Source organism: Balaenoptera musculus, chromosome 2, assembly GCF_009873245.2.
Source record: "Balaenoptera musculus isolate JJ_BM4_2016_0621 chromosome 2, mBalMus1.pri.v3, whole genome shotgun sequence".
Classification (NCBI taxonomy): Eukaryota; Metazoa; Chordata; class Mammalia; order Artiodactyla; family Balaenopteridae; genus Balaenoptera; species Balaenoptera musculus.
Window position 1 is genome coordinate 30,948,624 of NC_045786.1, and position 18,612 is coordinate 30,967,235.

The 18,612-nt window shown below is 43.7% G+C and overlaps 1 protein-coding gene across 6 annotated transcripts in view; it reads left to right on the top strand.

Moving 5' to 3' along the window:
• The window catches only part of TJP1 (tight junction protein 1), a 113,300-nt gene extending 95,109 nt beyond the window's left edge, over positions 1-18,191 (top strand). For 2 of the 6 annotated variants that reach the window (XM_036843346.1, XM_036843349.1), the window contains 8 exons: positions 266-1,129; positions 1,278-1,375; positions 2,631-2,843; positions 8,122-8,297; positions 11,332-11,812; positions 13,265-13,482; positions 14,610-14,753; positions 17,061-18,191. In XM_036843346.1, coding sequence (XP_036699241.1) covers positions 266-1,129; positions 1,278-1,375; positions 2,631-2,843; positions 8,122-8,297; positions 11,332-11,812; positions 13,265-13,482; positions 14,610-14,753; positions 17,061-17,155 — 2,289 coding nt within the window. In that variant the 3' untranslated portion in view covers positions 17,156-18,191. Of the gene's footprint in view, positions 1-265; positions 1,130-1,277; positions 1,376-2,630; positions 2,844-8,121; positions 8,357-11,331; positions 11,813-13,264; positions 13,483-14,609; positions 14,754-17,060 lie in introns of those variants that run through there. The other 4 variants (XM_036843348.1, XM_036843351.1, XM_036843347.1 and 1 more) reach the window with 3 other exon arrangements.
• Positions 18,192-18,612: the final 421 nt, after the last annotated feature.

The following is an 18,612-nucleotide window of genomic DNA, read 5'->3' on the forward strand; positions in this document are numbered from 1 at the left end:
TTTCTACTAAACTTAATAATTAAAAAGTTAAAATATCTTTAACTCACTTTTCATTTAGTATTGATACATGCTGAAAAGTAAAAGCGCCTACTTGCATTGTAAATTTTGAGCTTTCACTTAAACTGGCTTTCTCCACTAATCTGTTTCTGTCCTGGTAATAAATGGTAGAACATGCCATTTTTACATATTAAATCATAGTTTGTCTCTTAAAATAGACTAGAATTTGAAACAAGCCTGTGTCCTTACGCGTGAATTTTTTATACAGGTATATAGGCAGGATCCCTATCCTGAGGAAGTGATGAGACAGAACCATGTTTTGAAGCAGCCAGCTGTTGCTCACCCAGGGCAGAGGCTAGACAAGGAGCCCAGTCTGAGCTATGAGCCGCAGCCCCCACACGCAGAGAGACAAGCCAGCAGGGACCTGGAGCAGCCTGCCTACAGATACGACTCCTCAAACTACGCGGACCAGTTTCCTCGAAACTATGACCATCGTCTGCGCTATGACGACCGCATCCCTGCGTATGAGGAGCAGTGGTCCTATTATGATGACAAACAGCCGTACCAGCCCCGGCCTTCCTTTGATAATCAGCACCCGCGAGACCTGGACTCCAGACAGCATCCCGAGGAGTCCTCAGAAAGAGGGTATTTCCCACGTTTTGAGGAGCCAACCCCTCTGTCCTATGAAAGCCGACCGCGCTACGACCCGCCACTCAGGACCTCCACCCTGCGGCATGAAGAGCAGCCCGCTCCTGGGTTTGACGTGCACGGGAGGTACAGGCCAGATGCGCAGCCCTACTCCTCCACAGGCCCCAAGGCATCCGAGCCTAAGCAGTATTTTGACCAGTACCCACGGAGTTACGAGCAGGTCCCGCCCCAAGGCTTCACCTCCAAAGCAGGCCCGGGCCACTACGAGCCTCTCCACGGTGCTGCCCTTGTCCCGCCTCAGCACAAGCCGGAAGTGCCGCCGGCAAGTACCAAACCACTGCCTCCACCCCCAGCTGTGGCCGAGGAAGAGGAAGACCCAGCGATGAAGCCGCAGTCAGTGCTCACCAGAGTGAAAATGTTTGAAAACAAAAGGTCTGCATCAGTGGAGAACAAGAAGGACGAAAACCATAACTCTGGTTTCAAGGTAAATACGTGACTGTGTCTCCTGCCTCGCGTGCAGAGCACATTCAGTGACTGTTGTGCGTAACGCTTCATAATGTTCCCTCCCCCTTAAACGAAGCCTGTTTTCTCATGATCTCTCCCTGAGGCTCGTGTGTCTTACTTTTCTGCAGCCTCCAGAGGTCACGTCTAAACCTGCAGGTGCTCCCGTCCTGGGTCCTAAAGCCCCTGCTCAGAATCAGCTCATTGAACACGACAGAACACTGCACAGGTGGGTGCTTTGTGGACTTGTGGCCTACAGCTGACTGGGAGTGTGGCCCTCTTACTAGAGAGGAGGCGGGGAAGGCAGAGGTCTCCCTTGCCCTTAGGTGAACTCCTCCAGCTTTTGCAGTTAAAACAGTGGTCCTAGAAGGAAAAGTAAAGAGCTTTATTTATTACACCTTCTGTAACACATTTTTGTTATTCTTTCAGTTAACAAATCTTTCGAAAACGTATTTCTCTAGCAAATGGCTAAAGTACAGTTTTTAAAGCCCTAACTTTTAGACTGTGGTTTTTAGTTTAATAGGGCTTTTGGATGTGCAAACTGTTAGTTTTTAGGGGTGAGGAAACAGACTCAGATAGCTATGAGATAACTAAACTTAATCCTTTAGAAAGCGCCAGGAGGGATGAGGCTGAGGCTGACAGGAGTTGCTGGGAGAGGAACCCACCAGCTGTGCTCTTAGCTGTGGCCCGATTTGGCTGCTGTTAAGTTGACGGGCTGCATTTGAATACAGTTCTTTGGCCTAATATGTTTCATTCGCTTATATTTGTGCTTGTAATAAAGAGGAACTACAGTCTAACATGTACATTTTCCTCTGATTTTAATGTCTAGTGCTCTTCATGAAAATGTAAACTACTGTGATGTCTCCTTTAGCTGGGATCACTAGCAAATAAGCTCTTCTACACAGAGTAAACATGTAATAACTGAAAGCTTAGCCCCCCCTTCTTGGTGTGAAACGTATTTAAGTTTATCCATTTTTGATGCAGAGTTTCTGAAATTTGCTAACTAGGGCCTCTGTAACAGTGCCTTAATTTGCTGATAATTTACTTTCTTCCCCATGTGCTTCCTGTGTCCTCTGGAACTTTGGACATGTCAAGCTCTTTCCTTATATGAGGATCATTTATTGATCCTGCTGTAAAGTTCTTCAGCTCTCGGTTTTTATTGTTGCTGACGATGGTGCGTGTACTTGAGGAAGCCCTCCACTGTCTGGCTTACTTTTCTCTTTTCTGATGAGCTGCTTCTAACCAGGTCACTATCAAGCTCAGTAGGTAGGTTGTGCTGAGGACTCACAGGCCAGGAGAGTGTTGCCATTGAGTATAATGTATGAGGATACAGGACTGGGAATGTCCACCTTGACTGCTGCACTGCTCAGCCAGATCCTGAGTAATCACAGCAGTCAGTGGAAGGTCAAGGTGAAACTTATGTATTCCATTTTATTTGTCAAATTAACTTCTCAAAAGTTGTTCCGTTTATCATTCATTATCAGGATCCCCGAACCGCAAAAACCTCAAATGAAGCCGCCTGAAGACATTGTTAGGTCAAATCATTATGATCCTGAGGAAGATGAAGAATACTATCGAAAACAGCTCTCCTACTTTGATCGAAGAAGTTTTGAGAGCAAGCCTTCTGCACATGTTCCTGCCAGCCACCTCTCAGAGCCCGCCAAGCCTCAGCCACAGTTTTCTAGTTACTCTTCCAAGTGAGTTATTTTGTTGAAGACTTACCTTTTAAAAATAAGATGAAACATAAAGTGGAGTTAATCACACGAAGTTCAGTGTGTGTGTTTTGTTTTGTTTTGTTTTTTTGGCCTTGCCTGCATGGCATGTGAGATCTTAGTTCCCTGACCAGGGATCAAACCCTTGCCCCTGCAGTGGAAGTTCAGAGTCCTAACCACTGGACTGCCAGGGAAGTCCTAAGTTCAGTATATTTTGAAGGAAAATAGTTAACTATGTAATACATGACTTCTGTAGGCTCTTAGCATTTCAGCAGTGTGTGCTGTCTAGCTCTGGGATGTGTGTTTTTTGTTCTTAAACTCTAGTGTCAGATATGTAAATTTTTTGCATTAGAGAATATGTGAAAATCAAAGGATTTTGAAATCAAAGCATTTTGAGGTAAGAGAGGGTAAACGGTTAAGACCCTGATTTTTAAGTCTCTCCCTTCTGTGCAGCACACTTAATGCTGGTTCTCGTCCTTCTTTTCTGTGTTTGTTTTTTAAATATAAAAGTAGGGTTATGTTGGGGAGTGACATTGAGGGATGATACTAAAGAGTTTTAAAAAATTTTTTTCCAAGGTAAGAAAAAACTTGTCTTTTATTATTGTTTGAGCTTGAGGGGACTTTAGAGATTTCTGGTCCAGCTGTAAACATGAGGAACCCAAGCTCCAGCGAGGGGCCGTGACAGGGTCAGAGCTAGGACTGAGCCCCAAGTTCCTGCTGTCTTTTTCCTGTCTGTGCTGCTCCCTTCTGTTTGCTTGTCTACTGGATTTTTTGTTGTTTTTCTTTCTTGTGGGTTTTGTTGGGGTACAAACTCCAAACCCACATGTGCCTGCTTGAGTTCGTATCCTGTTCTGGTTCTGCCGCTGGTTGAACCCTGACTGATGGTGCATTTGGTTCTGAGAGTGGAGTATAAACCCACACAGGCACAGGTGGGTTCATGCTTGAGCAGAACAGGCCCACAAGAATGGAAACAGATGTGGATTTATTACAAGGGATTCGTTTACACAGTTGTGGGGCCGGGCTGAGCAAGTCCTAAGTCTGCAGGGCAGGAAGGGAAATGCCTAGTGGTCTCGGAGCTCAGGGAAGCTGTTAAGTCCTCTTGAGAAGGGCCCATCTAGATAATCCCCCTGGGGATACCTGCATTAGTGTTTGAGTGAATAACTAGGACTGTAGTTCTGCGTAGCCAGGATGAGACATTAAAAAGCAACCACAAATCACTTTCGTGCCTAAGTTTAAAAGCATGAAGATTTTTACTGAATTAGATGCTTCGGACTGTCTGAACATATCATTTGTCACTTGCTGATCAGTGAAAATTCTTTTAGAATATACTTTAAAACCTCTAATATTAAAAGCCTACTTTTTAAAAAATAAATGAATTTATTTATTTATGGCTGCTTTGGGTCATCGTTGCTGCACGCGAGCTCTCTCTAGTTGCGGCGAGCAGGGGCTACTCTTCGTTGTGGTGCGCCGGCTTCTCATTGCGGTGGCTTCTCTTGTTGCAGAGCACAGGCTCTAGGTGCACAGGCTCAGTAGTTGTGGATTGCAGGGTCTAGAGCACAGACTCAGTAGTTGGGGTGCATGGGCTTAGTTGCTCCGTGGCATGTGGGATCTTCCCGGACCAGGGCTCGGACCCATCTCCCCTGCATTTGCAGGCGGATTCTTAACCACTGCACCACCAGGGAAGTCCCTAAAAACCTACTTTTAATTACCACTTGCCTTCTAAGACGTCATTTTAAGTGAAGATTTAAAACCTTTTCCACTGTTATCCATTTGAATCTTTGTCTATGGAAGAAAGCAGTTTATGAGAAACACAGCTGCAAACTGTGAGTGCTGCAGTGCGGGCTCTGTTTGAAGCAGACATTCTTGCACGAGTGTTGTGAGCCTCCCCTGACACAAACCTAGAGAGGTGCCCAGTGCATCTGGAGAGAGTCCAGACCAGGACGAGCCGGGCGTGGAGCCTGAGGAGCTCACCTTCCGTGAGGTGGAAGGGCGTCACCACTTTTACTGAAGCAGTTTAAACATATTCATTCCTTTCAGAAGGGAGTCCAGTTTAAAGAGAGATTTTATTTATCCTTTTACATACTTGGTAAATAGAATACAGCCTTAACAGGATACATTTAGGTCTAAAAAGTAAGTTAAAAGTTTTGCTAGGGAATCAGATGACAAGGCATTTTTGGTTTTGTGTGAATCTTGTTCTCTAGAGAGAAGACTCTATAATATATCTATGACGTATAGCTTTCAGACATGGTCTAGAACACTGCCGAGCACTTGGCGGTGGAGTGGCTCAGTCATTCCATGCGGAGTGACCAAGGGCTCAGCACAGGCCCCGGCGTGCTCCTCCTCATGTCCACAGCCCTGGGAGGAACCAGTGTTTGCTGGGCAGAGGTCTCATGAGAAAGAGATCACATCTGTCTCTGTAGATTCACTGCGGACTCGGTTTGATTTTACTGTTTACTGTTGGTAGTGTTATGGGGTGAGAAAGTCTAACTTGAGATGGATGCTAGGATGCTTTCCTTCCTTTGTATATGAAATTAATGCTGCATTTTCCCATATAATAAGGTTTTTAAAAAAAATTTATTTATTTTTGGCTGCGTTGGGTCTTCTTTGCTGCACGTGGGCTTTCTCTAGTTGCGGCGAGTGGGGGCTACTCTTTGTTGCGGTGCGCGGGTTTCTCATTGCGGTCTTGTTGCAGAGCATGGGCTCCAGGTGCGTGGGCTTCAGTGGTTGTGGCTCGCGGGCTCTAGAGCACAGGCTCAGTCATTGTGGCGCACAGGCTTAGCTGCTCTGTGGCATGTGGGATCTTCCCGGACCACGGCTCGAACCCATGTCCCCTGCATTGGCAGGCGGATTCTTAACCACTGCACCACCAGGGAAGCCCTCCCATTTAGGTTTTTAATGGTTAGAGAGTTGGAAAGGAGACTCGAGTGTCCTAGAAGATGACTCAGCAGGAAGTTGTTTCTGTGCCTTCCCTTTCGAATGCTGTTTTACTCTTTTGCCCAATTAATACAACTTTAATAATTGGAAAATAGTTTAAAATATGGGACCCTCTTTGTCTTACATTTCAAAACTATTTACTGTTTGTCACCAGTAGATTGCCTACAGGCCTTATTCCCTAAAGTAAGATATAGAAATAACAAAGTTACTGTCTTCCAGATAATACGTGCTTTTGTTCCACTTAAAAGCACACCTTAAAAATTGTGGGAATTAGAGCAGGGAGAAGTCTTTGATAGCACAGGATAAGTGCCCCAGAAGCAGGCAGCTGTCACCCAGCCTTACAATCTGTTGAGCCACATTGATGCTGGGAGAGGTGAGGAGACAGCAGCCCTGACGTCACCTCCAAAGCAAGTTAGGAGTTGCCAGGATTCCAAGCCAGGGCCAGAAGAGCAGGCTCCGTCTGGGTCTGTGCACGTGCTGCAGCTCAGAGAGTGAGTTGTCTCCTTCAGGGCATCTAATGGGATTTCTGTCACTGGAATATCTACCTCTGAAGACGCAGCCTACCGTGAGACTTCCAGGTCTCAAGATAAATGTTGGTGGTTTTCAGCTTACAAGAATGAAGCATAAGATTGGCGTTAGGTGGTTTTGTGTGCATGTGGCATTATTAGATGAGAGAGGTAGAGACCAAGGGAGTCAGCGTGGCAGCTCTGCCCACCTCGGGGCTCAGCGGCAGGCTCGGAAGGAGCACGTGTTGATCATGTATCCATACCGTGCTAGCTGTGGTGCTGCATCACTTCTGTGTTTTCACTCTGGACTTCTGTGCCTAGCCCCCTTTCTTTCAACAGAGCACTCACCCCCACTTCTTTAGAATCCGCTGCTTTATTTCATTTCTTTGTTCAGCACCAGGAGTGGGCAGCGGGCCAAGGAGTGAAGCTTAGCCATACCGCTGCCCACCAGAGCCCCATGTGTGGAGGGTGGGTGGGCGGGGCCTAGCTGCGTTCCACGTCTCCACCGGCTGCTGGTGTCCCGAGCTAAATGAGAGCCAGTGATAGTTTCTTTTATAGACCGAAGTATGCTGAAATGGTGGATGTGTGTTCTTTGGTTGATGCTTTAAAATGACATTTGAGTTCTGTTTGCTGCAAACTTAGATTGATCGTTTTCTTTCATTTTTCTATTGCGCTTGCTTTGCCATCACCTAGATTTCTTGGCTCTTATACTAGCTCTGACTACTTGGAAAGGAGCGTCATGTGGTAAGACGGGGCATTGGCGTGAGGCTGTGACGTGAGGGTCCCTCGCTGTGGCACTGGCGTTACGTGCACTTGCAGGTGTTAACGTCGTCTTCAGTGCTTAGTCCAAACACCCAAAATGAGATAACGGCGCAGCTTTAAAGCCGATCATGACTAGACTCTGCGACAGTAATCTTCTGTGAAAGTACATTCCAAGTGTCCGTGTGACTGCATGTGCACGTAAAGCCGGTGCAGCTTTGGCTCTGCAGAGCTCAGAGGGCAGTGTTGCAATTATGGGTCCTGCTTTAAAGATTTCTTTTGTGTGAATTTTATGTGTTCTATGTTAACAGTTGGCAATCTGAAAAAATAAGCATACATTCACAATTTGATTTAAATGAGCCTTAAAAATCAAGCAGTATTTGCTACTCTAGCAATTGCGAAACAAAAAATGGATCTGGTAAATCCAGGGCAAATTTTGAAGTAAAAAAAATGTCCAGTGTTACTGGAACACAGCAGTACCCTTTCATTTACAAGCTGTTTTTGGCTGCTTTGGGGCAGAGTTTGAATAGCCGTGACAGAGGCCGTATGGCCAAGAAGCTGATAGCATTTCCTATCAGCTCTTGACTAAGGGCTTGCCAGCCCCTGGCCCGTGATGTCACCTTCTGTGGTGCCTAGTCTGCGCCAGAAGCTGGCGCTTCATACCTTCTTAGGCACTACACCAGAAGGGAATCTAATGAGGATTTGGGCCAATAAATATTTTTCAGAATATTTGGAAGACTTCATTAAACCTACCAACCGTTACTATTTTTTGTAGACCACAGTGTTGAATATTACAAGTATACCCCGAATTTCATCTGCCTTTTGGTTGCCATCTTTTGGATGTTTTACTAATATTCTTAAAATACCTGTGCTGTCTTTACATCTCTTGTGTTGATGACTGGCTGAACTTGTTTGTGTATTTTGGTAGAGTACCCATACTCACAAGGGTAAATTGTGAAATTCTCAATTAAAAAAAAAACCTCAGGGATACTTAGAAGAATGGGAACTTGCTTTGTAAATGTGGACCCACCTGCAGGTGTTGGCATTTCCTCATTTTTCCACAGGGGGAAGTCTGCTGAGGTTGAAGCTGTGGACAGGCCGTTTGGGGAGAAGCGCTATGACCCACTGCAGGCCACACCGCCCCCTCCGCCGCTGCCTGCCCAGTACAGCCAGGCCGCCCAGCCCGGCCCCAGCACCGCCCTCAGCCTCCACTCACACACCAAGGGGACACTCGGCGAAGGTAGGCGGCTCAGGAGTTGGCAGGACCACTGTAATAGACTCACACTTACAAGATGAAAAGTACGTGCTCGAAACCTCTGGGCTGAGAACGGCGAAAAATAAGGGTTTTGTTATAAGTATCTCTTCTTTTTTATGATAACGACAGTTATGTCGGACAAGCCTTTTAGCTAAATAGATTTTAATCTGCCTCCTTAACATAGCTTAATTTCTCGAAGTAGTTTTTGTTTACCAGTACACCCAAAACTAAATATTTGAATGGTGGTTTGTAAAAATTATGGTGATGTCCGTCTTCGCACGTGGATATCGGGTGGCCGTAGAGTTTCACATAATACATGTCCCTGAGCACCTCGTCTTTGCATTTGTGTCCTGTGGCGAAGGCTCATCGAGATAGATCTCATCAGCTCCAGAGCGCTCACCTCAGGGTGGCATCCCTGCGTGTGCACCCCGTCTTCTCCTTCACACCTCTGAGCAGTAACTGTCTCTCTTCCTGGGCCACTGGCCTGGCTCCTCTCCCCCCTGTCCTGCTTCCTTCATCTTCCTCTCCCCTTCCCCATAATCCTTCCCTTTGCCTTCCAGCAAGTGCCACTGCCTCATGCCACCTTCCCAGCTCCACAGCCATTAGACGTCCTGGAAGGGACTGTTGCCTCCACCCTCCCAACATCTCTCTTCTCATTTGGTGCTTTCAAAGGATACACCACAGTTCACCAATCTCCTGGTGATGTTTTGCTACTGGAAACAGTGCTTCTCTGTATTTATGTAGGAGTCCAATCCCAGGGGTATAATTTGATATTACTTTATGTTAGGATTTTCTTTACACACTATCATGTCTGCAGATAAAGTTTAAATTTTTACTCTCCAAACCTTATGCCTTTTTTGCACTGGCTGAGACGTCTAGTAAAATGTTGAGTTGAAGTGATGGTGGCAGACATCTTTTGCTAGTTCCCCACTGTGAGGAGAGAGGATTGAATGTTTCACCGTTACAACGTTAGCTGTAGGGGTTTTTGTGGGTTTTTGTAGGTGCCTTTTATTATGTTTAGAATGTTCCCTTCTAGTCCTAGTTTACTGAAAGCATTTTGTCAACTGTTTTTTTCTTTTATGGACATTGTCCCTCAGTATCCGCAGGGGACTGGTTCCAGGACCACCCCCCTTCACCCCCATCCCACCATGCACACTGAAATCTGCGGATACACAAGTCCCCTGTGTAACTGGTGTAGTACAGTCGACCCTCTGTGTCCATGGGCTCTGCATCTGCAGATACAGCGGGCCAAACGCACTAAGATGATCCTAAGATTTGTCTCCTTCATTCTGTTTCTGTAATAAGTTATCTTACTACGTTCACAAGGAGTTTTGGTTTATAATTTCCTTATAATGTCCTTGGCTGGTTTTGGTATCAAAGTTGTGCTAGTTTCATGAAAGACAGAGAGATGGGACGTGTTCCCTCTTTCTCTCATTTCTGGAAGAGTTTGTATAGCACTGATATGATTTTTTCCTTAATTATTTCATAGAATTCAGTTGGTGCTATTTTGCACTGCCACCAGCGGTACAGAGGGTCCCTGACTTATGACGGTTTGACTTTACGTGGTGCAGAAGCGATACACATTTCACTAGAAACTACTTCGAATTTCAATCTTTTCTCAGGTTAGCAATAAGCAATACAATCTCTCGTGAAGCTGGGCAGCGGCTGTGAGAAGAGCCCCCAGTCAGATGCTGCATCACGGGGGTGAATAACTGACACACTTTGAACTGTCCTGGACCCAGACAGCCAGTCTGTTTTTTACTTACAGGACAGTATTCAATAGATCACATGAGATATTTAACACTTTATTATAATATTTTGTGTTAGATGATCTTGCCCAACTGTAGGCTAGTGAGAGTATTCTGAGCACGTTCAGGGAGACTGGGCTGAGCTATGATGTTCTGGTAGGTCCCGTGTATTAAGCACATTTTTGACTTTGAACCTCCCCTGGGAAGTCGAGGAAGATCTGTACATGGAAATTTCTGTTATTCCACATCTTTGCCAATGCTTGGCATTATCAAACTTGTAAGTTTTGCCAATTTAATGGATGTGAAATGATGTTTTTTGTTTTTGTTTTGCATTTTCCTAATTAATAGTGATGTTGAGTATCTTACTGTATGATTACTGGTTAGTCTAGTCCTCACTTGTGTTTTTGCTTGTTCAGGTCTTTGCCTGTTTTCTTCTTGGTTGATTCTTTCTTATGGATGTATAGGTATTCTTCATAGGTTTTGGATCCTAATTTTTTTAGAAATCAGTTATACATGTTGTAAATAGCTTCTGCCAATCTGTGACTTTTCTTTTTTAATTATGGTGAGTTTTGTAGTACTGGTTTTTTTTTTTTTTTAACATGGCCAGTTTTGTCATTCTGTTTCTAATTTATTGTGGACACTGGAGCGGGGTCGCTCCGATGCCAGTCTCTGGAGGCCAGGACTCCCAGCCACATGACCCTGACTCCAGGCAGCAGGTACATGAACGCTGTCCCAGGTGTCCCTGCTACCTCCTGGCCCCTCAGCATCACACACGGCCACCAGGGGTCAAGAGTGGCCTCAGACTGCTGACCCAGACCCAGTCATGGACTCTGACACCAGGACAGGTTAAGGTGAGAGGGACATCAGATGACTGTTAGAATTTGTGTCAGGAAGGGCGTTCTGGTTTTTGTTTTCTGTATGGATGAAAAATTGTTTCAAGATTTATTCCTAAAAACTTAGTTTAACATGGTCACCACGGTCTCCCACAGAATATCACTTGTTGATACTTTCATGAATGAATTACTCATCTGGATAGATTTTATTCTTGACCCATTATAACATCCTTTCCATCTCACAAACCATTACAATCAGTTAGAGATGGGTTTGTAATTTTTTTTTGTTCAAGCCACCGAATGTACTTTATTGTTTTTCTTATTGAAGTATAGTTGACTTATAATATTAGTTTTGATGTACAACGTAGTAATTCAATATTTTTACAGATTATACTCTGTTTTCAGGAAGTTTTTGTAATACTTATATGTGTTTTTCAGGTAATTCCATGTCATTGGACTTTCAGAGCTCTTTAGTGTCCAAACCAGACCCACCCCCATCTCAGAATAAGCCAGCAGCTTACAGACCAGCCAACCGAGAAGACGCTGCCCAGTCTGCTTTCTATCCCCAGAAGAGTTTCCCAGATAAAGCCCCAGCTAACGGGGCCGAACAGACTCAGAAAACGATCACTCCAGCATACAATCGATTCACACCAAAACCATATACAAGTTCTGCGCGGCCATTTGAACGCAAGTTTGAAAGTCCTAAATTCAGTCACAATCTCCTGACGAGTGAAACTGCACATAAACCTGACTTGTCTTCCAAAGCCCCCACTTCTCCGAAAACTCTGGTGAAAGCACACGGTTCCACGCAGCCTCCGGAGTTTGACAGCGGAGTTGAGACGTTCTCTGTCCACACAGATAATAAGCCTAAATATCAAGTAAACAGTATCAGCACAGGGTCTAAAGCTGTGCCCGTGAGGTAAGATTTTTGCCTTTTTCTTGGCCTGGTGATGTCTCTCACGTGAGTTGGGTGTAGTTTAGGGAACCTGACTGATGATTTCAACTCAAACTTTAAGCTGAATGGTGTTGTCCAAAATGTTGGAATGACTAAAGGTTCTGCAAGAGGCACTAAAGCTGGTGCTCATTATCTTCATTGTGTAAGAACCCAGGCTGAGAGGCACTGCGTTTCACTCAGGGTCACACAGCCATGTTCAGGGAGCCTAGACCCAGCCACTGGTCTGACTTCTGACCTCAGAGCCAGACTCCTAACCAGCCCTGGCTTCCCATGACCTCTGACCTCCAGCTGGGGAGGCACATTTGGAGAATATCTCAAAAATAATAGAGTATCTGTATTCCTCATCCACTGTTTATTCAACAGTGAGTTTGAAAAGAAGTAAAGATGTAATAACCTCAAAATGGTTGTTTAAAAAAGAGCTTTCTTAATAGTTTTGGTCAGATGGCTGAGCAAATGAGATGAAGCCAGCCTGCCTGGAGCCGCGCTCCCTACTCCCCTTCCCTCATCTGCACAGTGACCGACCAGACCCGTGCTGGCCACGCAGAAAGCACTCGCGGGCCACCTGCAGGCTGCCTCCCGAGCGGAAGGACAGCCGGGGGGGCGTGGAGGAGCAGGCTCCCCTCCCAGGACGCCCATGGCGCCACTGCCCCCGGGAGGAGCCCATCCCCACCACTCTGGCCACGGAGGAGTGAAGCAGCAGCTCCCTGCACTTAGTTTCATTTCGTTGGCCCATCTTCCTGCTCACCTTTAGTCCTGGCTCAAAACTTTACTTCAACAAGTCCTGAGAACCTCCACTTTTGAAGGAGAATCGGTACCACATCCCCTCTGCCTTGGGTGTCTTTGTGTAACCACGTGAATGGACCGTCTCCTCTCCATGAGCGATTGCCCACACCAGAGTCTTTATTACCTCACGGAATCGGGCGTCTGTGCTTAGGGAGTGGGGAGGGAAGGCCATAGTATGCACACCAGAAATCCTCAGGAGAGAGCGAGCCTAATTAGTGTATTTTATCAGGTCTAAGATGCCATCAGTTGTGAGATGCACCACTGTCTTACGTATCACTAAGAAGGAAAAAACATGCTACCAATTAAACCATGATGTGCCATCAATTTTAAAACACCAATTTCATGGATGTAAAATATTGGGTGAGCAATGTATCAGGCTTTGCATGTTCTGATTGCAAAAATCAGTAATGAAGGTAACTTGACTAGTTACCTTTAAAAATGACATTGACTTCTCAAGGAAGAATATGCTTAGTTATCCCTGTGAGTAAAGTCTGTCACTGAAAACTTATTATAGTAAGTAACTGCTTGATTATATGGAGAGATAAAAATAGAATGAAACCACCGACTAGACTAGCAGTGAAAGCTCCTGTATGTCACTAGGAATGTACTCATTAGCCATTTCTGAACTCTCAGTCCCTCAGCTGTAGAAGAGGATGAAGATGAGGACGGTCACACTGTGGTGGCCACCGCCCGTGGCGTATTTAACAGCAACGGCGGGGTGCTGAGCTCCATAGAGACCGGCGTTAGTATAATTATCCCACAAGGAGCCATTCCTGAGGGAGTCGAGCAGGAAATCTATTTCAAGGTCTGCCGAGACAACAGCATCCTCCCGCCTTTGGATAAGGAGAAAGGTGAGTGTGTGATTGCCTGCTTAGTTTCAATAACTCGAGTTGCCCTGTGTGCTCTTCAAAGCTTATCGTGCTCAGTAGACAGGATACCCTAGACCTCTTTTCTTCCCACACCCTGGCTGCCCTCAAGTTCCTTCTACTAGGGAGGGCCTCTCGAATGAGCACTGTGGAGAGGGGAGCCTGTGCTACCTTCACTGTGACGGTGACAGTAGGGGATGGGTCAGTGGGCACTCCTGTACCTGCCAGCCAGTCTTAGCCGACCTTACCAGATTTGTCTTTGAGTCGTTCCTGCCTTGCAGCTCTAGAGATGGGTTAGGTAACACCCACTCCAAAGGCCTTGCTCTGTGCCGCCACCTGCTGGTGGAATGTAAGGCTCGCGGGTTCCTCACCCCGCAGACCTTGCACAAGTGAACACGCCGCGGAGGAGGAAGCATCCCCATCGGCTGGTGTGGTGTGTCTTTCTGAGCTGCTTCAGGAATCTAGGAATGCTCTTATTTTTCACAGTCTTCCAGATCTGTCAGGATGATATGATAATGAACCACGTTGCAGCTTCTTTTAGAATATTTTAGCAGTGCTTTGCTTCCTTAAATTCATTATTTTAGCTCATTTTCGTACATTTTGCCAGAATACTAACATGTTGGCCCTCCTGCATGAATCTCTTAAACCAAGTCTGTAGCAAATACAACATTAAAAACACCAGATATAAGTAACATTTGTAAAATGTTTGAGTATGTCTTATACCATAAGAATGCTGTGATTGAATGAAGTAGCCACCAGCAACGTTGTGGCTATTTAGCACTTGAATTGTGGCTGTTTTAATTGAAACGGGCTAGAAGTGTGAAATACACATCAGTTTCAAAGATTCAGTATATTGCTCACATGTTGAAGTAATGTTTTGGATATATTGGGTTATATAAAATATTAAAATTGACTTTAACTGTTCCTTTTTAATGTGGCTACTGGAAAATATTAAGTTACATATGTGGCTCCTGTTACATTTTTCTTGGTCAGTGCTACTATAGAGAACTAACCCTCTTTGGCTTTAAAGCATATGGTTAGAAGGAGGGTGAGGAGAACTGTGGGTCTAGAAGGAAGCCAGCCGTCTAACCTCTCTCCCCCCACCCCCCCAGGTGAGACCCTGCTGAGCCCCTTAGTGATGTGCGGGCCCCATGGCCTCAAGTTCCTGAAGCCCGTGGAGCTGCGCTTACCACACTGTGCGTCCATGACTCCTGACGGTTGGTCTTTTGCTCTAAAATCATCCGACTCCTCGTCGGGTATGCTGTCTTCACTCTGTCCTTTGGGGGCTTTGGGTACTGTCATTGATTGACCCCCGGGCTGACGGAGCTACCCGTGCTGTCTGTGCGCAGATCCTCCCTCTGTTCCTGTGGCCTTGTAGGCATCACCAGTGTTTCGGAGTTTATTTGTGGTGCATATATTGTAAATGAAAACTGAAATTTTTAAGATGAGGTGGGAGATTTGATATTGTCCTGCATATATATATGCATTTTCATCTTCATACTAAGATGATTTGATTCCTTTATGTAATAATTTCTATTTTTGGTTACTATTTCTCAGTCTACAAAGTGTATATATATACTTTGTAGATATGTGTGTGTGTGTGTGTGTGTATACACACACACTAGAGAAACTTGAAAGATAAAAGACCTTACACTGTGATCGTACTTGGCCATGGTTTTTCCATGTAAAACTCAAAAGAACTTATATAATACACTTTTAAAATGGCTTTTTGCTGTCAAGATCATAATTTCAAAGCTTCCATTGCATTTTCACATTTCTCACTTCCTTGGGTGACTAAGTCAGTTAGACTAAAGTCAGAAGTTTCTATATTTATGGCATAGAACACTTTAATTGAACCTGATGTAGAAAAAAAGAATTTAAAGTTCTTCTGAATTTTTGATAAATCAGATGAGCATTATACAGTTTTAGTTTGGTACAGTATGAAATAGAGTTTTACGGTGTAAAGAACATATTTTAGTATTACCCAACATAAAATATTACATATATTCATTCACAAGTACCCCATTTTCTGGGAAAAGTTCTTCAGGGACTCCACTGAGAAACATTTTATTAGCCTAGTTTGAACTAATGAATTAACATTAATAAAACTGCATTTAAAACATATATTCCAAAAGTCAGGTTTTAGTGTGGGCTGTGATCGTCCTCTAACCCAAAATAGGTTGAGGGTCCTTAAAATCACTGTCTGTCGTTACTTGTTTTATAAGTGATTTTTTTCCAGATATGAAAAAAATCAGTATGCTTCGTATAATTTGTTTTGTGCCACAGAACATAAGTTATTTTGTTTGTTAGATTGAAACAACTTAGTTTTTCCTGTGTTAAATTTGAGTATGTACACCTAGAAGAGAAATGTAATTCTGGAATGCTTTTGCTACTATAAAGTTCTGTTTTAAAAAGTCAAGGGTAGATTTTGATAGCTACTGACTTAATTCCAAGAAGTATTTATTAGTATATTGGAAAGAATTTTGAACCTAAAGTTTTTCCCAAGAGTTGTCATAACTCTATCTCACTGCCTAAACAATTTATCTGCAGTATTGCATAAGCGCACATGTATCTGTGAAGTTAAACCCCTCTGTTTTAAACTGCTGAGCCCACCATGACTCAGACGTCACTTAGGTAACGGACAGCTTACAGTCTGCAGCAGGGTTTCTCAGCCTTGGCCCTGTGGGGTGTTTAGCAGCCTTCCTGGCCTCCACCCGCTAGATGCCAGTTGTGACAAGCAAAATTGCCTCCAGACATTGTCCCCTGGGGGGCAGAACTGCTCCTGGTGGAGAACTGTTGCTTTACAGGCAGCAACTTTGACTGTCGCTTACCATGGACACAAGAGATGTTCGGCTGTCCCAGCCTTCTTTACGTTGAGTCCACTGCCAGGGCTCCTTAGCTGTAGCTGCAAATCTCAAATCACCTGGTTAAAAGCTGGTTAAAAACTCCAAAGCCCAGGCCCTGCTTCAGTCTTACTCAGTTCAGTGACTTTTGGAAGCATCATGAATGGTTTTGTTGTACAGCAGGATCAGGGCTAAGAAACTCTGGCCCAATCTTAATGAATTTTATTTTATTTATTTATTTATTTGTAAAGGGGAGGAGGCTCCTTAACCGAATTCTGCAGAATGTTCAGGGTTTCATTTGGTCTGTCAAGTGTGAGAAATGTGTTCTCATACTCAGCTCAAATGGGGTGATCATATAATTATTGTCCAAACTTTTGAAAGTGAAAGAAGGGTACTCTTAATAAGTGTTTGGACTCAGGGGCAAACTGGAACTGTCCCAGGCAGATGATCACCCTAACTTTTATTCATTTTTTAAAAGGCTCGAACTTGAAAACATAAAAAATAAAAGAGAAATCTGCAGCAGCTTTTGGATCATTAGATTCCAGTGGGTCTCCAATGAAGTATATAGCACTAAGAGCTTTGGTACAAGTGCAGTATGCTGAAGAAACAGAGGAAAATTGTATCTAAATATATATGTTTATGTTTGTCCCATGATTGCACAGCATTACAGATAGCAGTTTAACCAACCAGAAATGACATGAACTTTTTTTTCTCTTGTAGGCGATCCTAAAACCTGGCAAAACAAGTGTCTTCCTGGAGATCCAAATTATCTTGTTGGAGCAAACTGTGTTTCTGTCCTGATTGACCACTTTTAATTCTTAAAATAGAGGAACTTGATTAAATAATGTGAAACTGGGTTAAACTTACTTACTAAATCTAAATGGAACCACTCCATCAAGTATTATACTTTTCCTAGAATTGATACTGCAGTGTGTTAGTATCACACGCTTTGTTTGAACTGGAGAGGCTGAGTGAACATCCCCTGAACCGCGCTCGGGAAACATGCTGCCTGCTGCATGTTGGGGGTTGGTGTTGGCTACAGGCTCCAAGATGTGATGCTTTGTAATGAGTTTTGTATTTTTATATGGTCACTGCTTAACTTCACATATTGATTTCCGTTAAAATACCAGCCAGTAAGTGGGGTGCATTTGAGTTCTGTTCTTTCCAAAGTACACTGTTTCAGACATTATTATGGCCCTGGCCTGGCATACACATTTTTATTATGCATGAGGTAATCACACGTTTTTAAAAAGCACCTCAAATATATAACGAGTGTAGTGGATTTAACAGAAATGTACAGCAAGGGGAATTTATAGCTTTTTTTTTTTTTGGCGGGGCAGGGCAAGTGAAGACAATTACTTACTGTATATGAAAACTCATTTTTCTTAGGGAAGGACACCAAAGCATGTGAGACTGGTTCTGTGGCCTCTTTGGATCTATAAGTTAACCATATCACCATAGACATACTAACCAGCAGGAATGCCTTACCCTCGTGTTTTTAATTCTTAGATCGTTCTGTGTATTACTAAGTTTTTATGGCTTTTGTGCACATTTAGATACTGTATCATGAAAAGATTGAGTAAATTGTGGATTTGGTGGTTTCAGAAATGTGTAATCACCCAGAAGAAAATAATGGTGTGATTTGGGGTGGTTTTTTGTTTTGTTTGTTTGGCAAGGGGCAGTGGTTGTTTTCTCTCTCTCTTTTTTTTTTTTTTGGCTATGGCATTTAAAAACTTCTGATGTTTTAAGGATGCTTGTACATAAGACGTGCATACCACTTTGTTCTTGGTTTGTAAATTAACTTTTATAAACTTTACCTTTTTTATACATAAACAAAACCAAGTTTCTTAAGGCTACCTTTGTATTCTCTCCTGTACCTCTTGAGCCTTGAACTTTGACCTCTGCAGCAATAAAGCAGCATTTCTATGACACACACAAGGTCAGTTTTTTAAGAAAAAGAATGCACAGAGTTGTTACATTTTTAAATGCTGCATTCAAAAGATACAGTTACTCAGAATTCTCTAGTTTGAATAAATTCTTGCAAAGTATCCCTACTGTAATTTGTGATATGATGCTGTGCCCTAAAGTGTATTTTTTTACTAATAGACAATTTATTATGGCACATCAACACAATTTCTGTTTAGATAATACACCACTACATTCTGTTAATCAATCAATAGGTGTGACTGAATTTCTTTTGCAGTTATTAAAAAAAAAATCTCAAATTTCTAAATCTGCAGAATAAAACTTTTTAAAATAAAGTGCTGGTTTG